Source organism: Arachis ipaensis, chromosome B10 (assembly GCF_000816755.2).
Source record: "Arachis ipaensis cultivar K30076 chromosome B10, Araip1.1, whole genome shotgun sequence".
NCBI lineage: Eukaryota > Viridiplantae > Streptophyta > Magnoliopsida > Fabales > Fabaceae > Arachis > Arachis ipaensis.
In genome coordinates, this window is record NC_029794.2 from 14,263,240 (window position 1) to 14,289,322 (window position 26,083).

General features: G+C 35.0%; 3 protein-coding genes across 3 annotated transcripts; 2 read left to right on the top strand and 1 right to left on the bottom strand.

The window, feature by feature from the left end:
* On the top strand, positions 7,117–7,919 carry LOC110268189. Its single transcript, XM_021114072.1, has 2 exons — positions 7,117–7,342; positions 7,421–7,919. The coding sequence occupies exons 1-2, from the start codon at positions 7,199–7,201 to the stop codon at positions 7,664–7,666; spliced, it is 390 nt and encodes a 129-aa protein (XP_020969731.1). The 5' UTR covers positions 7,117–7,198; the 3' UTR covers positions 7,667–7,919.
* Positions 8,965–11,071, bottom strand: LOC110268357. Its single transcript, XM_021114459.1, has 2 exons — positions 9,779–11,071; positions 8,965–9,690 (listed from the first exon to the last, which is right to left on the bottom strand). Exons 1-2 carry the CDS (start codon positions 11,069–11,071, stop codon positions 8,965–8,967), a joined length of 2,019 nt encoding a protein of 672 aa, XP_020970118.1.
* Positions 18,846–23,283, top strand: LOC107620200. Its single transcript, XM_016322400.1, has 9 exons — positions 18,846–19,471; positions 19,601–19,733; positions 19,854–20,075; positions 20,217–20,706; positions 20,906–21,008; positions 21,205–21,414; positions 21,511–21,607; positions 21,707–22,284; positions 22,914–23,283. Exons 1-9 carry the CDS (start codon positions 18,846–18,848, stop codon positions 23,281–23,283), a joined length of 2,829 nt encoding a protein of 942 aa, XP_016177886.1.

Genomic DNA, 26,083 nt, shown 5'->3' on the forward strand with positions numbered 1-26,083 from the left:
CACAATACTTTATTATTATTATTAAAAGAATTACTTATGAACCATCATTAATTAAATTCAATTTTGTAACACCTACCACACTTAATCTTATGCTTAAGTCATAAGACTGAGATAGTAAGGTATTACGACCTCTAAAATTAATATATATATCTATATAGTGCAAGAGATATTTAACTAAGAGCCTTGAAAAAAAAAGGGTAAAATAAAAACGCAAACTAAAAGCGTAACACTCAGAAAATGAGATAACTTGCGTGCTAAGAAATCTAAAGATAATAAGTATAAATAGACAGAAAGTGAGAATAGAGAGTCAAGGATACAAAATAACTAGCTACTAACTCAGCCTGCGAAGCCAAGGCTGGCCGGAGAATATTTACATACATATACACATATCCCAAAAATCCCAAATACATAGGTAAAACCCTAGCTCTCCTTTAACCTCTGGGAGGAACAAAATAAACACGTTATTCGGAGAGAAAATTAAGTACATATAAACATAAACTATATGACAAAATGAAACCCAGAAATCACTCCGCTTCAGAAGTCCAGACGCCTAACGAGGGGCCACATGACCTGCATCTGAAAAACAATAATACAGTATGGGGTGAGAACCAGAGGTTCTCAACATGGTAAAGGTGCCACGCACATAATATATAAGGTCCTGAGAATGTCAGAGGAAATCCTAGAATGCCGACACTCAGATTATAAAACTTAAAATATTTAAAGACGAAAGCTATAAAAGGTGGTCTTCTAGGATATCTAAGTCTAACTTAACTTAACCGTAACTCTAATTCTTTCCTCCTTTCCTCCATACCTCCATCTCCGATAATTCGCATAAACAAACAAACAGATAAGGCAAGCACAAGTAGAAAACAAGTAGTTCAAGTAACAATTACAACAATTAGCAAAATATAATCAATTAGGCTTTCCCAATTAATGCATAGCAAACAAAACACACATATGCATATGATGAATGTCTATCATACTGGCCGTGAGCTCACGTGTCAGTTACTTTGCCAGAACCCGACACATCTGGTAGCTAACCCAGACATTTGTCTCTAGATTGCGCATCTCCAGGAAGATCATAAACGAAGGAGAGTGCCTTTCCACATCGAAGGAGTGTGCCTTTCTATCTTGCAACCAGAGAAGAATGTGGGAGAAACAATATGAAGGAGAGTGCCTTTTCACATTCCCCACATCCACATCACGACAAGAGAGGAAACTTCCGTCATCGACTTGCCATCCGAATATATTTTTCAAGTTAACGAGCAAGCAGGATCGCATCCAAAACTTGCCCTCTCAACCATTCCGACCACACACACATCTCGACCGTTCCAGCCCCACACACATCTCGACCATTCCGGCCACACACACACACATCTCGACCAATCCGGCCACACATAGTCATCCCCAATCTCATCATTAACATCTCAGTTCAGTTACTCTAGACCTTCTTTTACTTCCAAGTAACCTTCCTTTTCATAGTTTAATCTCATCATTTTCAACCTTTACTTCATCTCCAAGTTACCTCTATTTCCTAGCTCTAACTTATTACCAAGTCTATCTCTATGTTCTAAGGCTAAAAGGGCAAAAATAGAGGTTTAGAGGTTCGAAATGTAGCTTTAAATCACAAAAATTTAATTGCCAAAACTAGAGGGTTCACGTACACAAGCACTTTGCTTGCATACGCGAGATGCCCAACCCGTAGAGATTGGTCGCGTCGTGTGCAAGGGGTCATGTATGCAACCTTCTAAAGTTCCTTGCTCGCGTACGCATGTTCTACCTCGCGTATGCGAGATGCCCAACCCGTAGGGATTGGTCGCGTCATGTGTGGTGGCTCGCGTACGCGAGTTATGTAGAATCAGAAAAATGCTTAAATTGCAAAATTTCACCTTTTTAGTACTAAACTTTCGACACGCATAACCTTTTAATTTTAATATATTTTTATCTGTTCTTCAAACGAGATAAACTTCACAGTCCCAATTTTCATATGAAACAAATTTGAAATCATTTGAGGGTTTGGAAGCCAAGTTATGGCTCTCCGAATTTCGGCCTAAAAATCAATTTTTTTACAAAAATACTCAAACCTCTATTTCACCAAAATCATAACTCATATTTGAATACTAAAACTCCAAGCCTTGTTGACAATATCTAATCATACCAATTCACATTTCACTATCCAATTCATATCCCAAAACTTACCTAATCAATTCTCATTATCAACTCTCTTAACCCTCTTCAACTCAAGCCATACATAAATCATCATTCATACAAACATCATTATTATAAAGTCAATATCACCATTATCATCGCTTATATGATCATTATTCACCTTTCTTACCTTTTTTCGGCCTCCGGCCCAATTTTATGGCCTCCGGCCCAGTTTTATGGCCTCCGACCCAAAATTTATCAATTGATTAACATTCATATCACAATTATTCAATCTATCATTAAAGCATTATATAGCATTCTATCTTTCATCCCCAACGTCAAACAACAACTAACTCCCAACTTAGTTCACAATCATTCTCAAGGCACCAAACAATTTAATATACACATGCATTCATCCTATCCTATGGTCATCTAGCCTAAGTTTTCACAAAACATTATATATTAAATATGAGAAACCTAAATCATACCTTGACCGATTACTCGTGATGTATGGAATGCCTCAACTAGCACCGTTCCACAAATTCCAAGGATCCAAAATTACACCCCAAACAGAAAACTCAGCTACCTCAGCCCAACATCCAGCTTTCCGATACCACCAATTCCATCAACAAGCCTCAATTAACATCACAACTCAATCTAATTCCAATGAACATTACTAAATCAACATAATTCTCACTTGAATTCAGATCTCACAAGGGTTAGAGTTATCCTCACCTTACCAACGAAGAATTGGGTCAAAACTCGGCAATACCCGCGAGTTAATTCGAACCTAAACATCGAATTCAAGCAAAATCCAACATGATTACACATTGAATTCGAAATGGGGGAAGAGAAAATTGAAAAGAAAAAGGTGGCTTACCTCTGGAATAAAGTTATGGGCTTTGTAAAGCTCGATGCGCTGGGCGCGTAGTCGCAAACAGTGCGGCGATCAGAGCTCGGAGCGAGAAGTTATGGTGGATTGTTTGTGGTGTTAGGGTTATGTCTCCTTCCCCTCACCTTGAGCATGTTTCCAGCATTTCCTTGCTAAATGGAAGGAAGAAGAATACTTCTTCTTAAGTTACTTGGGCTGTTGGGTTGGGTTTGGGCCTATTTTTGGGCCTGATTCGGTCCGTTCGGCCTAATCTTGGCCAAACTCTTTGAAATTGGTGTCAAAATTCATGTTTTAATTAGCTCTATTACATTAAACTATCAAATCCCATTTTCTAATTACTTTGATTAATAATTAATTAAAAATTTTGACATCTTGAAATAATTTTTATTTTAGTTACAAAAAAAAATTTAATATTAAATTTTGTGACAAATTAATTTTTTGTTATAAAATATTTTGAACTTTTACAATAACTTTATTTTTTGTTATAAAACATTATAAATTTTTGCAACAAAATACAATTTCGTTACAAAAACTAACACATTTTGTAACAAAAGAAATCATATTGTTACAAAACATTCTTATTTTGTAACTATAACTAATTTTTGTTACAAAAAACAACCATTTGTAACAATTTAAAAATTAATACAAAATTTTTTTTACAAATACTTCATTTTCTTGTAGTGATTAAATCAGTTGGACTAATGAATTAGTGAATCAGTAACTAAAATAGTTTGATGATCGGACCAATTTTCAGAACTTTGCATAAAAATCAGCAACTTTATTTAGGGTGAAAAAGAATATAATAATCCAACATGTATAGTAATAATAGGTTGGTCATAGTTAATTCTAATAATAAAGTTGCTACAAATAAAGAGATATATATTCCAATTTATTTGAGTGAATCTACCAAAAAATTCAAAATATCAAGTAAGAGGTGAATGGCATTTTCATAAGAATTGATTATTCTTTTAATTATAACACATCTAAAATTATTTAATTACACGCAGTACTTTTTTCACACATCCAAACTCATACAAATAAAATTTAAAATTTAAAAATATATCTTATTTTATTATTAGTTGAATTTTTTCATTATTTATTTAAACATTAGTATTTATTTATTCTATTTTTTTTTATTTTTGGATTGTTTGGTATTTAAAATGATTTTAAAAATTAAATAATTGCGTAAATTTAGAACACATCTAAAATAATACAATCGAACACAAAAATTTTTTTGAACACATCCACAAATCATACAAATAAAAATTAAAATTCAAAAATAAAATGTCATATCTCATTTAATTATTAGTTGACATTTTTCATTACTTATTTGAACACGAAAATTTATTCACTTCAATTTATTTAATTTTTTGATTGTTTGATTTTTTTAATATATTATTTATTTGTACATATTTTAAATATATTATTTATTGGAATCTTTTTTAACTTTAACTTATTACAATTTTTCTTTTCTTCATATTATTCTCAGCATAATTTTATTTACTATCATAGATATCAACATGATATTTGAGTTAGACTTGAACATGCATCGTTAGAAAAAATTGATTCATTTGTTGCCCATATTGATACATATAATGTAAATATTTATAGTGGTTCAAGCAACTCTATTAAGCAACTCTATTACATAACCTGAGTGCACGACTGAAATAGTTGGCATTTTCTCTTATAACTTTTTATGTATTCTTCTGCTTCTTTTCATTAGTTTTTTATCTTAAACTTTACTCACAAAAAATAGTTCTTGCATCCTAATTAATAAGTTATTATTTAATAGAGTAAAGTATTATTTTTGTCCTCAACGTTTGGAATAAGTATTAAATTTATCTCTAACATTTGAATCATCCTATTTAAGTCCCTAACGTTTCAAAATTGACTTAATGTTATCCTGCCGTTAGGAATCTGTTAACGAAATTGACGGCGGGACAAAATTAAGACGATTTTGAAACATTAGGAACTTAAATAGGACGAACACGTTGGAAACAAAAACGATACATAGAAATAAATTTTAATTTTATCCTTCAATAATATCAATTTTTTACGGTACATAGTTGTTCAATTATTTTTCAATCACATTTAAGTAAATTATACTTAATCACATTAATTTTATTCTGAATAAATTTTTTTGATAATTTTACTCTTAAAAATTTTTACTCATCATAAAATATTTGTAGAATGACTAGTACATAAATTTGTGGGAAAAAAATGATACATATACAATAAAATAATGTGATTCTAGTCATTTTACAAACATTTCATGATGAGTAAAAATTTTTAAGAGTAAAATTATAAAAAAATTTATTTAGAATCAAAGTAATGTAATTAAGTATAATTTACTTCAATGTGATTAAAAAATAATTAAATAACAATGTACCATAAAAGATTAATATTAGTGAAGGATAAAGTTAAAATTTATTTCTATGTATCGTTTTTGTCCCCAACGTTTTCGTCCTATTTAAGCCCCTAACGTCTCAAAATCGTCTCAATTTTGTCCCGCCATCAATTCCGTTAACAGATTCCTAATGGCAGGACAACATTAAGTCAATTTTGAAACGTTAGGGACTTAATAGGACGATTCAAATGTTAGGGACAACTTTGAGACTTACTCCAAACATTGAGGACAAAAACGATACTTTACTCTTATTTAATATATTCGTATGAACATATGTAAATATCGTCACGATGGCACTATACATATATATGTATATATTACTTTTCTAGGTCACTATTCATTTAACCATTTTCGATGAGGAGATTTTAAAAATAGAGATGCTGTTTGAATCCCTTAAAGAAATATACCAATTTTACTACAAATATGTTAATAAAGTGGGATTCCATCCTCATATATAAGGAACATTAACTTGGACAAGTATAAAACCACACTTATTAACCAATTCATACAATACAATAGATATGGGTACTGAACAAAGAAGAATTTAGCAATCCAAAAGTCAAACACAATGTCATTTGTATAATATAAAGCTCGCATCTATATCTCTAATAAGACTGAATCTAGGGCTGGCAATTCATACCCTATCCGCGGGTATCCAACCCGGTCCAACTCGTTCGGGTAGGGTAGGGTACGGTCTGGGTATGCCTGCGGGTAGGGTAGGGTACGGGTTTAGGGTGTACCCTACCCTACCCTACCCGCACCTCATATATAACACATATTTTATAAAAATCTCTCTATATAGTGAAGGAAGTGAGAATTGAACCCACAACCTCTCTTATGTAATAACTTATAATAAGTGAACAACCACTAAACTAGTTAGTTAATTTAGTAATTTAGAGCATTAATTTTTTATTTTTTATGTTATTAATACGTATAAAATTCGAAATAATTGAATTTTATATTTACTTTGAAAAAATTTGATATTTCTGCGGGTAGGGTAGGGTAGGGTAGGGTAGGGTTTAGAATTTTAGGGTGCGGGTAGGGTTAGGGTCGAGAGATTCTTAACCCGCGGGTAGGGTAAGGTAGAGTTTTAATAAAATTTTCAACCCGCGGGTAGGGTTAGGGTAGAGTCCAAACCCTACCCTACCCTACCCATTGCCAGCCCTAACTGAATCGCAACTCCTTTAATGAAAAAAGAGCTACAGAGGCGGATTTGATATGTTAGAAACCAAAATTCTGACGTTACTATTTATATTTGAGTGTGACAATCATTAAATTCTAAAACCCAAATAAAATAGTATCTCTAATTTTATTCTCATTTAATTTCAAATCAAAAGTAATAATTACTTATTCAATTCAGCATTTATGATAATAAATGAGATCAACATTATATATAAATCATATAATATAAAATATCTTAATTTGTAATTATAATTAGGGTTAAGTATGATTTTGGTCCCTAACGTAGAGGCCAAAAATTTATTTCGTCCCTCGCCTTTTTTTTGCAACAAAAAGGTCCCTTAGGTTCCGGTTTGTTTTAAAATCGTCCCTCGGACAATTTTACCCCTGTGGTCGTTAGGTTTATTTACGACCGTTTTAACGGATATGGGAAACGTTAATTAATATAAATAAATAATAATAGAAGGATTAAATCAAGAAATTGAATGAATGTGAAGTGCAGGGGAGGCAGGAATAACGACGGGAGCTACTGCTGAAGGTCGACGGCTAGGGTTCAGGAGACAGTGGCGTCCATGGCTTCCCAGAGCTCAAGAGCCTCACGTTTTCGTTCAGATGCAAAGGAGTTGCTCTGTGGCCATGGTGAGAAGCCGATTTTGCAAACATCATCGACGAAGGATAACCCTGGACGAAGATTTTGGGGTTGTGTATACTATGAGGTAAAGTGTTCTTCCTATTTTGCTAATGTGGGTCTGAGAATTTGGGATTTCTTCATATGTTTCTGTTGCTCCTATTAGGTTCAGGATGTGTGTGATTTCTTCAGATGGGCAGATCCGGAACCTGGAGGTGTTCAGCAAGAGGTTGAATTTGCAAGAAATAGGAGGAAGATAACGAAATTAAAGGCAAGATTGAAGGAGTTGGAGACGAAGCTTTGGGTTGTGGCTGCTCTATGTTTTGCTGGGTGGGTGGGCTTTTTGTTCTTATTCCTGCAGAATCATTACAACTTGAAGCACCCTAATGGAATGCATTTAGGTTATAGATGATTTGGTAGGGAATGTTATGAGGTTTCCTGTGTTGTGTGGGTAGAGTTTGAGGGTATTCTGTGATGTTACAGTGGTATAGGTTTGTAGCATCTTTGAAACTGTTTGAATTAATGAAGAAAAGTGTTGTTTAATATTGCCCAAATTGTCACCTTCTTTAATGGTGGAGTTGTGTTATTTTGTAATGTAAAAGTAGTTTATGAGCAAAGCAGAAAAGCATTCAATAGAAGATCTGAAAATTCAGTAATTAGTAATGGAATATTTCATTTGATGACTAGTTAAAACATACACAAATATTTTATGTTTGCCTCCACATGCCTAGTACCAAAAAACAGAGAAGCAACACTTCAAGTGTCCTCAGGCACTTAATACCAAAATACAGTACTCAAACCAATGTAACTAAGGTAATGTTCTTAATGTAAATAGCCAATACCAAAATACAGTACTCAAACCAATGTAACTAAGGTAATGTTCTTAATGTAAATAGCCAATACCAAAATTAAAAACACTACTTGCAAAACATTAACACAAGAGTCACAAAAGATTTCACACTCAAATGCTAAAGATTTTCCCACTGAGATGGGGGTAACTTGGCCATCAACCTCAGCTTCTGCAGGGGTAGATGAGGTGCACTGCATTGAATGATAGAAAAGGGCCTCTTCCTCACAGATGGCTGGCTAGGAGGCTGTTTGTTGCTGGTGGAGGTTGCAGAAGATGCAGCCTTGTTCTTGGTCTGGGCCAGGATGTTGGGCTGAGTGGATGCTTTCTTGGGCTTGGTGGAAGCTTTCTTGGGCTGAGGTGCTTCTGTGGTGGGCCGGGCTTCATGTTTCTTGGGCCTTGTGGGGGGGGGTTTTCCTGGTATGGGATGCTGGCAGATTGGTTGGTGATGATGCAGTATTCCTCTTTCTCCCTCCCCAAGCTGTCTGACCAGGTGCCAGCTTAGGTGCATTCTTCTTAGCTTTTTTGGTTGAACTTTGGGCCTACAATAGTTATGAAAATCATATAGAAAGTTACACACATATCATATAGCAGTAAAATTATATAGTTGACAATCATAATGGTAGTTGAACCCTAGAATAGCATATCACATACCCTCTTACCCTCTTCTTAGGCTGGCTGCAGCCGTTCTTCTTGTGTCCAACTCCACCACAGTTGAAGCATCTCTGGACTTCTCCCCTCCGTGACAGATGAGTCTGGCTTCTATTATCTTCATCTGCAGCCCCTCTTTTCCTCTTCTTCACCGGTCTGTGGCTTAGCCTCCTGTATGGAGGTGGGATGACATCATCATATTGAGTCCTCTCCTATAGCTCCGGGTCGTTTACAGGGTGTATCACCTCCTGGTAGCACTTGATGTAGGCCTCTTTCTTGTAGCAGTCAGCCACATATGACTCCAAATTAAGGCCCTTGAAGGTGATGCAGCTGATGGCATGAGGACAAGGAATTCCACTCATTTGCCAAGTCCTGCAAGAACATTCACCAGCAGCCAGATCCACAACATACTTATCTAGACCACACATAACCTCGTAGTTGCTAGCAGATGACCAGTAAGGCCTCCAGTCCCTAGCTAAGCTTGCCCGTTTCTCTAATTTCTTGGTAATCATTGGCATAATGTTTTCTGGATAATTAAGAACCCTTTCCCTATTTGCAGCCCATCTAGTCATCATATAAACCCTAATATCCTCTAACATGCTCACAATTAGTTTCTCTCTTGCTTCTACTAACACAGCATTGAAACTCTCACTCATGTTATTAACAAGACTGTCACATTTAGATAGGAAGGTAAACCTGGATCTTGACCAGAACCTTGGTGGAATGCCATTGAGATGTCTAAATGCTCCCTCATTCAGAACTCGCAAATTTTTCATCTCCTTCTCCCAGCTCTGCCAATGACTTGCTTTAGCACACCTCCACATCTTGTTCTTTAGCTCTAAACCAGGAAACTTCTTCCTGAAGTTGCTGTAGAGATGCCTGACACAGAACCTGTTATCCACCCCTGGAATGACCTCTTCAAACGCCGACAATAAGCCCTGTTTACAGAAGGTAAGATTTCAAACTATTAGTTCATATATAAATGTATACAAGGACAAGTTGCATTGCTGATATATGGTGAGTTACCTTTTGCTGATCAGACATAAACGTGCACTTTGCAAGGTTGTATGGGCCTAAGTTATCAGACAGGTGACGCAGAAACCAGACCCAAGAGTCCTTAGTCTCCACCTCCACAACCGCATACGCAATTGGAAGAATCTGGTCATTTGGGTCTCTTCCGACTGCAGTCAACAGTTGTCCACCTTGGGGGGTTTTCAAGAAGCAACCGTCCAGCCCAATGAACCTTCTGCAGTGTTGAAAACTTTTCTTGCAAGCATCAAAGCATACATACATTCTTTGAAAAACACAATAGTTCATCAGTTCTGCGTTCTGTCTCTCTTGAGCAAAATCTAGTGATCTAATAACCTTCAGAATCACTGTGGAACCTGGGTTTGTTCTTAGGAGTTCATGGCAGTAGTCGTTTATTCGCTTGTACTGCTCCCTAAAGGCGCCCTGTATCTGACTAAAAGCCTCCTGTTTTGTCTTAGCTGCCATTGCCTTGGTAACGGTCAGGTTCCATTTTTTGTGAGCCTTTGCAACCAGCTCCTTCACCTTGATCTTTGGATTGGATTCAACTTTCTTCTTAAACTGGCTACCCAACCATTTGCTGTGCATAATCCCAATCCTGTGTGTCTGCATGCAGGTATGTTGGAGATTCATGCTTCTTAGTTGCCAAGTGAACTCCTCACCGACCCTGTGTGCATATAACCAAAATGGGCAGCCTTTCTGACAAATAGCTCGAACCCTCACCAAGTTGCACTTCTTGAACTTAATGTTCCTAGCTGTGTTGACTGCATAGGCCACCACCGTATCCTTGAACTCCTGCCGAGATTCATACAATGTGCCCACCTTCCATTGGTACTTTCCCATCTCCTTTTGTGTCTTATGCACAGGAAACCTCTGCCCCCCCTCCTCAGCAAGATCCTCCCCATCATCAGCATCTATCCCTATTACATGGTCCTGCTCTAATTCATCACCGTCAACTGCATCCTCATCATCCAAATCACTTGTAACAACCTTTTTGCCCTTTTCCACATTACAGTCCTTCGGCACAGCATTATCTTCACCGAATCCACTTTCATAGTCGTACACCTCATCACTGTCAGTGAAGTGGATGTCTTCCATACTGTTTTCCTCTTTATCAGATGGCAAGTATGTTGGGTCATCACTGTTTTCGCCACTGCTAACATCATCACTAACCGCCTCATGTCCCTCTTGGCCTAATTCCACTCCACCATCCTTATTCTGGCATTCTTGTTGACCAGCAACCCTAGCTCCATCACTGTTATCTATATTGCCTTCGAATACCACTAAATCCATACCACCACCTAAGGGTTTCTCATTCTGGCCACCTACCGTTTCTCCCCCACGTCCAGAAAACCCACCTCCGAAAATCCCTCGGCATCCTCAACCTCATGCACCACAAACAGATCAACAAAGCCTCTCCTCCCTGCTATGGTACACATTTCAATTGCCTCTGTGTCACCTCCCAACAGCTTCAAGTGACGCTCATAATCATCCTCAGTTGGGTCTTTGTACCATAACGCAGAAATGTTGGATTTCAGGTATCCAAGCTGTCTCAGTTCCTCGTATGCCTCAAACACACTCCACCGATCGCCGTCAATGTCCTCCACAACTGTAGATTGACCCTTCAAGTACTTGAGCACACCATTTTTATATCCAAATAATCCACCATGGTACACCCGCATGTTGAAGAGCGCCATCTCCTTCCCGAAAAACCCTATTAATCATCACAGGGAATTAGGCAACCAACTATGAACAACAACAACTACAATCAGTTCAAACCCTACCCTTCCACACACCTTCGCACAATCCACATTACGAAATGATAAATTACATTCACATAATGCTTACCTTGCCAAGGGATTTTTGTTGGAACGAAGCCAAGTTAACAACCCAGGAAGTTTTCCGGCAACCTCTCTCAAGCTACCAACGCCGGACGTCGCAGGAAGGCCTTCCAAGGGTTTCGCACAATTGTTTCACACAAACGTTTCACTCAGGAGTCCTGTTCTCAGACAAAGCGTTGCTTGGGAAAGGAAAATTGATCTCGCGGGAAGTAATACCAACCATCAAGAGCATTTTTGTATTAAAAATTTATTTTTGGGGGCAAAGGACGATTTTAAAACAAACCGGAACCTAAGGGACCTTTTTGTTGTGAAAAAAAGGCGAGGGACGAAATAAATTTTTTGCCCCTACGTTAGGGACCAAAATCATACTTATCCCTTATAATTAATATATGTATTGCCCATAAATAGAATAGAAAATAATAATTTCTTAACAATCTCCCACTTGAGTTATACATATATATTTTCTTGAGATAATCACATCTTATAAACATTATATGCGTATCTAAGTGTTATTTCCCTAATTACTTTAACAATTTACTCCATCTCATATATTAGTTATGGAATTACCACAACTTTGTCACATTAGTGTCACGACGAAACCACGATGATCACCATACTAATATACTCAATGACATAGATCAAATTTGGATGGGAAAATTCAAAAATTACATGAAAAAATAAACTCATGCATGTCTATTTTGTAACTAGTCCAATTTTAATAAACTTTATGAGATTATGAGTCAGAATAAAAACAAAATTAAATATTTCATTTCTGCAGAAATATCAATATTCTAAATTTGTTTAAATCATATAAGCATTTAAATACATACTCCCACTTAAATAATATATCATAAAATAATATGATACCCATATGAATAGTATCCACATAAAAAACTTTTAGTGTTTATTTTATACTAACTAAATATGCATGCATTTCTGGAGTTTGTGCTAACTTGCTCAAAAGACACTAAAATACTCTGAACTCTCTTGGTTAACAATAAATTAAAATACTACAACAATTCCGGCACTTTGCGGCGGTTTCTGGAGCTGTTTTACGGCGGTTTTGAACCGCCGCAAAATATTTCGTGACGGTTAATTAAACGCCAGAAGATGGGGCGCGGGCAAACGGTTAGCGGCGATTTTTTTCAACCGCTAGAATAACCGCCGCGAAATGTGAACTGATTTTGTGGCGGTTCTTACCCACTGCAGTATGAGGATGAAAAATGATATTTCTAATTTTGTGGCAGTTTGCAACCGCCGCTAAATGCCAGTGATTTGAAAACGATGCCGGTTTATTAAACTTTAATTTTTTATTTTCAATTAATTTAAAAAAATTACAACCAAGTAAAATAGCCAAATAACATAGCAAACCAAATTAAATATATGCAAACATAACATATATAATTAGATTGTCATAACATCATCCAAAATAAAGTAGGAATGCTTAACTTGAAGAAAATAAGCATAAAGCACTAAACCAACTTAAATGCAAAAGTATCTAAGAACATTGATTGAAATTCAAAATTTTTGTTGCAGGTCGTGATTACCAGATGAAGATGGCCCTGCACGTAACGAGTCCGGTATACTGCCCAAAAAAGTCAGCTCTGCAGCAACCTCAGCTGGCAAATTGCCTCCTTGCTGTTGGACTAGATATCCCAAGACCTTATGTATCGACTGCCTCTTTGCCTGCTCTTCTTCTAGCTTAGCCGTCAATTCTGCAATCCTCCTCTCATACTCTTCATTGGGCTCTGCAGAACCCGACGGTTGTCCAGCAGCGTTACCAAAGAGTTGGGTGGGACATGGTCCAGCACCTAGGGCACGAACTCGTCCTGGTTGCTCCTTTTCGAGAACTTGTGCTAGCGAATCATTTTGTGAAAGGTGCTCAGAGGATTCATCCTGGCTCTCAACATTCGCAATTGTTTCCTACAAATATACAACACATTGGAAAGACATGAGTTAACAGTAGCACGATATATACAGTAAGCTAAGTTGCTTGAAATTTTCAAACATGACTTACACTAACAACACGCGCATCGGGATGGATATACGAGCCATTTTTTTTCTTATGAGTCATGATAAACAACTCTCCTCTACCAACGGGCCTTCCTTGCTCTTTCTCCTATATCATTGATATCGACATAATTACGTAAACAACAACAACATATTCAAGAAGATTAATCAAAATCTTAATGCAAATAATTACTTATTACCACTTCGTCTTTTTTTCTTGCCAATATTTTGGAGCCCTCAGTATGTGTATAAAGTTGCTTGCTCTGATTTAAAGCGTTCTGTTTACACTTTTTCTATGAACAAATAACAGAACAAATGTAAATGAGAAAGAGATGTTGAATATAAAATGTAAGGGGTATAATATGTATACACATGTATGTTTTTGTGGAATTAGATTATTTCATCAGCTCGATCCTTGCATATGCTAGTTGGCACTAACTACTCTCATGCATTATAATCTTCTTGGAACTAACTATACATGACTTTACATTCTTTCCTCTATATATATGTATATGGGTGTGTGCTTTGACTATTTTTCATTGTTACACTCCTGATATCACATTAAAATATAAAAGCAAAAAAAAATGATGAATGCATAGAAAAACAAAAAAGATGGGGTGACTTTGCATTATTAGTGGGTGAGAAACAAATGCTTGTACAAGTAACTAAGTAAAGTAAAATGAAGTCATTCTGTAATAAAGATTGTACAAAGATAAAGATCAATAGAACACACAAAAGTCACGAGAACTTAGTTGTTCTGCGAGAGAGCAAAATCAAGTAAACTAAATTATCGAATACGGTCCCCTTTGCATAATTAAAACAAATAAAAGAACTAAACAAAGTAAATTATTTAAAAAAAAACCCGTAGACATCAACACATGAACAGAAATCAATTCTCTTGTCATTCGTAGCATATGAAAAGTCGAATTAATATGAGATTAATAGAAGTCATAATAAACCCAAAAAGCAGTAAATGAGATTAATACAAGTTAAGGATTAAAAAAAGAGAATTTTTTATCTTAAAAAAAAGTTTAACAATTCAGAAATGTAACACGTGAGGTTCATAGAGTAATTTGGATACTATACATTATTTACTACTGAATGATATGTAAAAGAAAAATAAAATAACGTAAAGAAAAGAAGAACAAAAAAGTACCTTAACTTTGGAGATTAAATTTCAAATCCTATATTTACTTGGTTGGTCTCAGTTTCCTATTGATGGATGTGGACAAGTTTTAAGAAGTGGATGTTTTGTGCAGCACAGTGAAAGGGATCTCTGACTCCTTAGTTGTACTGTGTACCAAAATGCATGAAGCTTGAGAACATATATAATGACAATCTTATATTTAACATGCAACGGAAAAAACTCTCAAAGAGAAAGGGTTTAACTCATGTAAGGGTTTGAAAGGGAGAAGTCTCTCACCTGATGAGAATGACGTGCAGCTTATGTGAGAGTTTGAGAGTTATAGAAAAGTTGGGGCGTATGGAAAAAACAGAAAATGCTTAGAATTAGGAGGAGATCACAACAATATTTAACCTGTGGATTTAACATTAATCATTTCAAATATTTTTTTTGTATTTTCAAATCACCTTAAATTTGTATTATGCAATGTATCCCTGTTCTTTTATTGTCGCCCCAAATCTGTTACGAAGTTACGGGATTAACTTAAACAGGTTAAGTATTGCTTCTTTAAAAAATTAAATTGAACCACTTTCATATTTTATATGGACTTAAACTGTTAGGTTAACAAAAAAGTAGAGAATATCGGTTTAATTTCAAATGTTTGTTGAACTAATCAGTTATAAAAATCTGTGCTTCTCAAAGGTATATAAACGTGCCATTTCAATTAAATAAACTTTACTGATAAGCAATAAAATCAGTTTACACAAGTTCAGCACAAATTATTTCTGAAGCATCACTCACCTATCTGGTTCTCCTCTTTTTGTGTTTCTCTCTAAAGACTTATTTATCTGCTACTTTGAACTGTTTCAAATTAAATTGTTTTGATTTCACACGATGAATTTTTTTTTGTTTTTCAGTTTTTTAAAGGCCTTAATTTTCACACCAATAGCCAGTTATATGGATCTTCAACCAGGTAAGTAACATTGTTTTTCTGCATCTCATGTATGTACTATTTCAAACCTCGTTTTATACTTTTTCTAATTTCAGTCTAAATCATAATAAACGCCCCTTGATAAATTAAATTTTTAACCGAAAAAAATATACAACTAAAAAACATGTTCACAATAGCATATAAAAATTAACAAAATTAACAAATCTCAACCATTCAGAATCCGTAACCTAACCCAGCAACTCAAACATTATTATTAACAACAAATCAATAGAACAAAACAAGAAAAAAGTCAAAATTAAATTCAACAAACAGTGCTTAATGCTGAATGATAACCAGAGGAAGAGACAGAAAGACATCAGAAAAACAATCAACAATATTATTCTGGCAATCTCAGCAACTCAGAATAATCAGAAATTAACAAAATCTCAGCAACTCAATATCAGTGAACTACCCCAGTAACTCAATCAGTAATTCAGTATTATTAACAACAGATCAACAAAACAAGAAAAAACAAACTCAAGAAGCAGTGTTTAAGCTAACCAGAGGAAGGGACAGAGAGACAGAGAGCGAGCTTGACGGCGACAAAGAGAGAGCTCGATGGCAACGGCGAGGAGAAGAGAGAGCTCGATGGCGACGACGAGGAGAAGAGAGAGCTTGGCGGTGATGGTGAGGAGAAGAGAGAGCTCAACAACGGCGACAGTGAGGAATCTTCAACCCTGCTTCCGATGTCCAGACGATGCCGACGAACACAGAGAGAGAGCGCTCGGCGATGACAACGACGCGGTGCTGCGGGACTGTGGGGGCTGCAGTGGCTACGGTGGCTGCGGTACGGGAATAGGGGGCTAGGGTTTTTTGTTTGTCCTTTTAATTTTCAGAGAGGGGAGGAGGTGAGTCGGGGCCTGGGAAAGATGGGGAGCTTTCGGGTAGTCCAATAAGTTTGGGATTTTTTTATAAAAATCAAAATGGCACCATTTTGGGGTATTTATCAAACTGGAAGACCTAAAAAAATTGATCGGTTCACCGATTCGACCATTTTTTTACCGATTTTTTGTTATACAATTTTTGAGACGAATCGAACCGTTCTAGTGATCGGTTTCTGGTTAACTCAGTTGAACTGGCCGGTCCGATTCGGTTTTCATAACTATGATTAAAATAGTATGATAATAATTTGAAGAGAAATGGAATTATGTGTAAATTTAATTTAAAAAAAATATTATTTCTGATGAACTATTTTATTTTTATTTTTTAAAAATATATCTAAATAAAAAAAATATCTGCAACAATAATTTAGTTGAAGTGGTTTCTTATGGTTAAGTTTATCTTTTTATTTAATATAAAACCAACTACAACTAATTATGGTATAATAATTTTTGCAAATTATAAAAATCTATTAAATATTGACTTTGTTCAATTTTTTCTTTCTCAAACCATTTCTATAACAATGTATAAAGGGAATAAGAGAGTTTGGTACCCAATTTTCACTTTTTCATCTTATTCCAATTACTAAACAATGATAACTATAACTGTCATCTTAAAATTTGGTCAAAATATAATTATCAGTCAATTTTTCAATTTTTTCACACTGTTTTTTGTATACACATAACTTTTACTCTTGTTGTCATCGGTTTTTTTTCTACGGAGTACATGTAGTACTCTCCCTTTCCTTTTACATGTTAGATAACCTAAGCTGACTTTTTTTTTAAATTTAATTTCAACTGTTAAATTTAGATTTCTAATTTGAAAATATAAATAAAAGCATTAATTTTTTAAACGCTGAATTTTAATGATTATTTAAAATGGAGGAAATTGCAAAAAATATAACAAAACAAAGGTAAAAAAAGTAATTATATTCATTTTATCTTTTTTTATCGACCCGCATATTTAGTAATCATTTTCAACCAAAATAAATATCGTGACAATGATTAAAAAGTCCAAAGTTGAAATGAAATTCACGAAAGGCAACGCGTTTGGAGTTTCCAATCTTCTGTAATTTTTTTCTATTAGTGGTTATATTTTTTGTTTTGTGGGCAAGAATTTTATTATGAGGAATGCTAGGGGACCAGCAATTTTGTGATTTGTAGCCATCAAATAGCCATCAATGATGGTTTTAATGGTGTGAGATGGATGTGAGATTTCATCCAATAGCTCACTTTTCTTTGCTGGTTACATGCTGGTCAGAATTTAACAAAGTTGCTAGCCCCTAAACTTTTCCTTTTATTATATTTCTATTAGTTTAAGTATGGCAATATTTTTTTAGTTTTATAGTAAAATTAAATCTTTAACTACTAACTTATTTGAAATACACGTTATATATAATAATGGTGATGAATCACCTTTTTTTTATGTTATTTATCATATGTTAAAGTATATATAAAAATGATATAGTCTAAAAAAAATATATAATGTTTGATAATCAATTAATAATTGAGAAATCCAAATTGGAACATAGGAGATCTTTTATTCTAAATTAGAAAATGACTGACAATAAAATATAATTTATTGATTTAAATTTATAATTTCTTTTAAAATAATAATAGAATCATTATTGGATTTTAATATTTAATTTTTTCAATATTAGTTAACATAAAATGAAAACAAGTTCGACCAAGTTGCATGACACCTAAACAATAATTTAGTTAAAACAAGTAGAAGTAATAAAATATTTAATAAAGACATTAGTTACACATTCTTCACTTTAAAGTACATTGACAAAAATTTTAAATAATAATAATGCCAAAACTATAAAAAGTGCTAATAAGACTATATGTGGTTGTATTTTATTTAAGTATTATTCGTCACAAATTCTCTTACGAAAATAGTAGTAAGTGAAGGAAAGATATTTTTTATATTGTGCAAGCCTCACTAAATTTCATATCAACTGTAATTCGCTAAACCTAAGTTGCTAGCTAAAACTAAATCGTGATAATTCTGATGGAGGAATATTTTTACAAGTTTGTTTTCTCACTTTCTTATGCCACTATTAATTAGTTCGATATATTTTGATACTATACTAGATATTGATAAAACCTGGATTTCAAAGTCACAGAATAGTGTGGAATATAGGCAAGAATTGAACAATTTTTTAGACTTTGCATCTGCGAATGCATCCTCCGATGGCATGATAAAGTGTCCATGTCCTAAATGCAAGTTTCAACTTATGCAAACAAGAGAGGATGCATACGATCATCTGTTGTTACAACCATTTCCCCTAGATATACTATTTGGCTGCGTCATGGTGAGAAGCCGGTTGAAGAGAGATCTGGATTGGGACGAGTAGATGAAAATATGATATCCCAAGTAAATCAAATGCATCAAATGGTCAACGAGGCATTCAATTTCACGATGCAACATGGGAGTGAGGACATCACAACAATCGAACATGCAGAAGATGATGAAGACGTGTTACCTTACTTATATGAAGGTCCAAGTCGCGTGGTGTGGGATTTTAACGATCTACTGTCAGATGGAGAGCAGGAGTTATATCTCGGATGCTCAAAGTACTCCAAATTATCATTCTTAGTGAAACTTTATCATTTCAAGTGTATGTGCAGTGTGAGTGACAAGGCAATGTCCATGATTCTTGACTTACTGCAGGACGCATTCGAACAAGAAAAACTTCCAAAGGCAGTGTATGAAGCCAGGAAGACAATAAGAAAGTTGGGTATTGAATATAACAAGATAGATGCTTGTCCAAATGATTGTATGCTGTATCGAGGTGATGATGAGAACTTGACTAAGTGCAAGAAATGTGAGTGTTCAAGATGGAAGTAGAAGACTAAAAAGGGCTCTATTGTTAGGCTCAACGTACCTATGAAGAGAAATGGAAAACCTATAGCAGTCAAGACTCTTCGTTATTTTCCTGTCATACCACGGTTGCAATAGTTATTCATGTGCAGCAAGACATCAAGTGATATGTTATGGCATAAACAGGCGTGTAATAACGATGGTTTCTTTAGGCATCCAATGGATGCTGAAGCATGGAAAAAGTTTGATGCAAAGTATACTAATTTTTCGACGGATCTGCGCAATGTTTGCCTAGCCTTGGCAAGCGATGGATTTAATCTCTTTGGGAATATGAGCACAAAGTATTCTATCTGGCCTGTGATTCTTATTCTGTATAATTTTCTACCCTGGCTTTGCATGAAACAGACATCTTTCATTCTATCCACGCTTATTCCTGGGCTGAAAATGCCAGGTAACGACATAGATGTTTACTTGCAGCCTTTGATAGATGAGTTGAAGCAATTATGGGATGGCATTGAAACGTATGATGCCAAAGAGGGAAACACTTTCAAGATGTGTGCGGTACTGATGTGGACTATCAGCGACTTTCTAGGATTGGAAAACCTATCTGGTTGGAATACGCACAGTGTATTAGCCTGTCCTACGTGTAACCTGGATGCTAAGTCACATCAGCTGAAATATAGTAAAAAATGGTGTTTCATGGGCCATCGTCGCTTTTTGAATCAGGGACACAAATACAGACTAGACCAAAATAGATTTGACGGGTAGGTCAAAGGTAGAGATCCACCAAAGAAGTTATCCGGAACAGATGTATTGAGGCAACAGTCTAATGTGCACCTTTCATTTGGGAAGAGTTCAACTGTGACATCCAAAAAAAGACGCAATGGTCAGAATGCGGATGAAGATGACTCGCATTGGAAAAAGAAGAATGTTTTCTTTGACCTCCCGTACTGGGAGGATCAGATGTTGCGTCATAACCTCGATGTGATGCATATAGAAAAAAATGTGTGTGATAATGTGGTCTTCACTATCCTAAACGATAGCGGCAAATCAAAAGACAATCTTAAAGCTCACAGAGATTTACAATGCATGGGCATAAGGCTTGAATTATGGCCGGGGAAAGGTGGTAAATATCCAGTCACAATATTTACGATGTCAAATTCACAGAGGGATGTATTCCTGAAGACTTTGCAGAATGTGGTCTTTCCAGATGGTTACTCTAGCAATGTTGATGTTGTATTGATTTGTGACAGCGCAAGTTATTTGGGTTAAAAAGTCATGACTACCATATTCTGATGGAACAATTACTCCTAATTTTGGTGAAGAATGCACTTCTGAGTCAGGTGTCCAATGTGATTGCAAATTTGTCATCATTTTTCTGAGAACTTTGTGGGAAAGCCATAAACCCTATGCAGCTTGCTGAGCTTCAGAATCATGTTGTGCAAACCCTGTGTCAGATGGAAATGATTTTTTTCCATCCTTCTTCACCGTCATGGTTCACCTCACGGTGCATCTTGTTGATGAGGTTACTCTTGGTGGACCAGTACATTATCGGTGGATGTATCCAATAGAAAGATTAGCTTGCTGATAAACCCCTTTAGTACACTCAGTTGAATTAATTGTGTATATACTAAGCGTTTTATTGTATTTATAAAAAAGGTATTTAGGACGTCTGAAGCAATATGTTCGTAATAGGGCACAACCAGAAGGCTCAATTGCAGAAGACTATTTATCTGGTCCTGACTTTCTGTTCTAGATATTTGGATAATATTGAGACTAGAATCAACCGACCAGGGCGAGTTGATGATGAGCACGTTGATGATTTTCATAATTCAGGGGAAAGTATGTTCCTAGCTATTGGAAAGGCATTAGGGGCTGTTTGGCATTTCGAACTCACTCCAATGGAAAAACATCAAGCTCATCGTCATGTGCTAGTCAACTGCGTTGCCGTGGTTCCGTTTGTTGAGTAAGTATACACATGTATTTCTAAAACACCAATATAACTCTTTTCTCCCAGTGACTAGTTAGACTAATTTTCTTTTCTCCCATAAAGTACATTTAGGGAAAAGACAAAGCGAAGCTTGCGTCATCAGACAAGGTCGCAAGCTAAGATAGATAGTGTCGTCCATGCAGAATTTCCTCGGTGGTTCAAACATGAGGTTGACAGAATACTAATCTGACCAATGTGTTTTTAGCCTGGAATTAGTACTATATAAAAACCGATTTTAATATAAAGTATGAATGTTATGTGGTTCCAGGTTCCTATGGAAAGTACACTTCATTCGAAAGACTTGAAGTTGTTTGCGTGCGGTCCCATGATTCAGGCAAGACGTTTTGGGGCGTACAATGTTAACGGATACAAGTTTAGAACTATCATAAAGGAAAACAGGCTGAAAACACAAAATAATGGAGTATATGTATCATCTAATACAAGAAGTTATGCAAGTATGTGTGATAATAGAGTGGTTGTTGGTGGTGTTCCGTATTACGGAAAAATTGTAGACATAATTGAATTGAATTATAACTGTTCCTTCACAGTGGTATTGTTCAAATGTGTTTGGGCTGATACCACTACCAGTAGAGGTATCAAACAAGACCATTTGGGGCTTACCAGCGTTAATTTCTCTCGTCCGATACACACTGGTAATCGAGAAGAAGATGAACCGTACATATTGGCATCGGAAGCTCAGCTTGTATACTATGTGGATGATGAAGTAGCTAAGGAATGGAGTGTTGTGGTTCTTGTGAAACCACGGGATTTGTATGACATGGGAGAAGAGAATGAAGAAGTTGAAGTTGGTTTTTCTCCACAGCCAGTTGAACATGTCAGCGGAAGGTGACATTGGAGATTTACTGTTGACAAGAGAGGATGATATAGAAGACCTCATAGAAAATGCTTCAGAGAATTTCGATGATGTCGTGTGGTGCTTAAATGAAGCATTTTAATGTAATTTAAAAAGGATCTTTTTGTCATAAACTAAGTTAAATAAACTCAACATTGTACGTTGTTTTCTTTGGTTACTTTATACTTGTATAGTTTTTATTTGCAGTTAAATATTTATGTTATTGTGAATTTTCATGAGTAAAAGTAGATTTTTCGTTTCTTTCAACGATTTTAATACAGAAAAGTTAGTTTACGTTAAATCCTTAATGCTGTTTCAGTTGTTGTTTTTCTTAGGGTTGCATTTTTGATAATCTTGCTATCTATTATTCAATATAATTTCACTAGTGTTATGTTTTGAAAACACTAGTGAACATAATAGGACCAATAAAAATTGAGGACTTTTCGTCATCTTCTGCAAGCACAACAATTGCTACAGAACTTCTGTTTAAGAAATTTTCCCAAACTACTAATAAGGGAGATGGTAATTGTCGAAAATTTGCGTTTACTTTTAAAATTGTCTTAGCATATTGTCGTTTGATTTTTTTTTCTAAGTCAATATTTAATGACTTCGGAGTTCTCAGTTTCTTCTATGTATACTCATTTTGTTATGTTCATGTTGATATTTCAATCTTACCTGAATATTCTGGAGAAATAGTTCCTGACAGTTTAGATGGAGAAGAGTCTGATTCAGAAGACAATTTAGATGATATCTCCTCTGTTGTAGTTGACAGATCCATGCAGTTTGATCTCAATAAGGTTTCGGAAGAAAACAATGAAACTTTAGAAGACCAACAAAGACAAGATGATATACATGTTAAGAAAATGTGCTTTGATCTGAACAAAAGACCATGGTATGGAGATGAAATATCAGATCCTGTAAAACGTGAAGCCCATAGATTCTTGACAGAGTATTTTTTGCGAGGTCAATACGATGTTGGAGAGAAATTTTGATCTTTTATTATAAGAGTTACGTTGATTCCCTTAATTTAATGATTTGGGTCGCAATTGTACATGTTTATCTACTTTTAGAGTTTCTTGATTTAGATTTAGTAAGGCATAACTTCAAAGAGGCGTAACTTTGATTTATGCTCTCTAGAACTTTATTTTAACTTTATAAATTCAGAGTATGATTTTATTTTCTTCTTTTACATCCATGTTTGAATGCAAATTTAAATGCCAATAAAGTAAACAAGAAAATCTTATTAGTAAATTTGTTCACATGAGTTAACATATATAGCTTATTTAACTTGTGAATTTTTTTACGTAAAACGAATGTAGAAAAAGTGTTACGAGTTTACGTAACAATGATTTAAACATATGTAGTTTAAGATAGTAGTCTTTACTTAACTAGATTATACCCAGATGGTTATTACTAAAGAAAACATTGCAATATGTGGTAATACGCATTTTGCGGCGGTTTAAACAAAACCGCCGTAAAATGTAAAACAAAAACTCATCCTGTGGTACATATAGTGGCGGTTTTCGAAAAGACGCCGCTAAATGCAAAGTTGATTGAAATATAGCGATGGTTCGAGAAAAACCATTGCTAAATGTAGGCCTGATTGCAGCCCCAACCCCTAACTACCGCTATATGCGCTGGAGGTTACAAAATTTTCGTCGCTATCTGCCGAAATTCTTGTAGTGAATAGTAAACTACCAATAAATTATCACAAATAACTCAATTGAGGGTCTTTCAAATATATATTCATAATTTATGACAAGTGGTTGTAGTTACCTAATTAAATGTTTTTAAAGAGTATTTTATATTCAAGTGTTTTAATGAAAAGAGTAACAAGTATCTTCCCACCACTTTTTTAAAGACCTCTTCCGTTGAGTATATGAATATACTTGTAGTGGATCAAAATTAAACATTTAACAAAGTCAGACTCAGAATACCAAATGATCTTTAACTTTATTTTTTAACTTCATATATGTGAACATGTAATGTTTTGTTATAACAAAACCTTTTTTACTATACTATTTAGTGATTCATTCTTAATTTACCTAAATTTCTACCAAAGATATCAATGATGTGTAACTGTAAGTGTACAGGTTCGGTATCCATCAAACTACTGTTGAAGCATAAAAAATTTTTTTATACACTTTTAAATTTTATAATTTTCTTGTGACACTTAATGAGACTATACTTGTCTTCTTTAGAATTGAGTATATAACCTTATTCATAATTTTACATGCCATCTATTCTATTATATAAAAATCAAATTATTTATTAAAAATATAAAATAATTTTATATAACAAATTATTAATTAAACTCATTCTAAAACGTAAGCAAAATAAATTAATTTTTTAGGCGGCCCAATGTAGATCCATAATTTATACAACAATCAAACAAAGCATAGAATTTGTGAATGGTGATAAAAGGGGAATAAGAAAGTAAGACCCACACAATGTCGGCTTGCTTACCTCCATTGTATCTTAATAAAACATGGACTTACGGAGACTAATCCCGATTCTAAGCTGGGCAGATAGAAAATCTATCCGGATCTCGTACAATTAATTTCAACCCGCACCTAAAGTCCTCTTTTAGTCTTTTTGGGTCTTCTCTCTCCCAGCAAACAAGCATATACGCCAGCAATGGAGAACGGCGGCTTGGCACTAGCAACTTCAGAACAGCGAAGACGAGAAGACTGGTTGCTCATACGGCGACGGAATGATGACGGAGTTGTGCCGACGAGGAGGCCGACGACGATCGGAGATGCTAATGTGACCAGAGAGGTTAGATAGCGGACCGGTAAGAGGAGATTTTCACTAATGTTGTTGTCGTTTAGATCGCCGTCGCACTAGAATGCTCTCTATCTGTAACTGATGGAGGTGAGCTGCTACAAGAAAGGCATGAATTCAGATCTTATTTTCATACCTTTTTTTTTACTCAGTACATTTTGATTTATCAGTATTTATGATGTAGAATAAGTGTTTTATTTTTAACTCAAATCTTTTTTCGTTTTTTAAATCATCAAGACAGATTTTTTCTTCTTTTGGATTATGGAGGATATGTGATTTTTGATGCACTCCAATTTTAAAATGATTTACCAAAAAATATACCTCTTCTTAGTTGCTATAAAATTCTAAAAGGTGTGGTCCTACAATCTTACCATACGTACTTGCTAGAATTTACATTTGCTTTTATTTTTTTCACTAGATATAAGAGTTTATACCGACAAAAAATAACAAAGTTTGAGTCACTCTTGCTTTCACATCCTACAAAAAGCATAATGTATATCTTTGATAAGAAATAATACGCACATCACAACAAAATTGAGAATCAGATTATTTCTTACTTCTTTGTTTATTATTCTCATCTTGAAGACTTAAATTTCCTCCTCCCGTATGGGTGACAACTAACAAGAGAGGTTTGTATTAGAAAAGTTTGTGCTAAGCATCCTCAAGTAGTGTTGATTGTTGGGGACCAAGCAGTATAGCCTCCACTGATTTAACATTCAAAATTCTAGACTAAATCAATCACATTAAACAAAGATGCATATGGAGGGAAAAAAAGAGAGAACCATAATAAGAGCATGACTAACACATATGCATGTTTGTCGTTAATCTTAACCATTTTCTAAATAACACTTAATTCTCATGCATGATTGTCATCATAATAATTGAAATCGCGTAGCCTAATCCATTTAGCAACTTAAAAGTGGGGTTTTAACCAATTTTTTTGTAGCAAATACCGAAAAATATTACCAACGACTTCTCTTGAATATTCAAAGAGGATGTATGAATTTT

What these genes read in the sequence shown, in the direction of transcription:
- LOC107620200 (XM_016322400.1), top strand. Translation starts at nt 18,846, where the DNA reads ATGCAAGTTTCAACTTATGCAAACAAGAGAGGATGCATACGATCATCT. An exon ending in CTCGGTGGTTCAAACATGAG is followed by an intron (nt 21,608 to 21,706) that starts GTTGACAGAATA and finishes ATGTGGTTCCAG; the next exon opens with GTTCCTATGGAAAGTACACT. An exon ending in GTTGAACATGTCAGCGGAAG is followed by an intron (nt 22,285 to 22,913) that starts GTGACATTGGAG and finishes CGGAGTTCTCAG; the next exon opens with TTTCTTCTATGTATACTCAT.
- LOC110268189 (XM_021114072.1), top strand. Translation starts at nt 7,199, where the DNA reads ATGGCTTCCCAGAGCTCAAGAGCCTCACGTTTTCGTTCAGATGCAAAG. An exon ending in GGGGTTGTGTATACTATGAG is followed by an intron (nt 7,343 to 7,420) that starts GTAAAGTGTTCT and finishes TGCTCCTATTAG; the next exon opens with GTTCAGGATGTGTGTGATTT.
- LOC110268357 (XM_021114459.1), bottom strand. Translation starts at nt 11,071, where the DNA reads ATGGATTTAGTGGTATTCGAAGGCAATATAGATAACAGTGATGGAGCT. An exon ending in TTATGTCTGATCAGCAAAAG is followed by an intron (nt 9,691 to 9,778) that starts GTAACTCACCAT and finishes TTCTGTAAACAG; the next exon opens with GGCTTATTGTCGGCGTTTGA.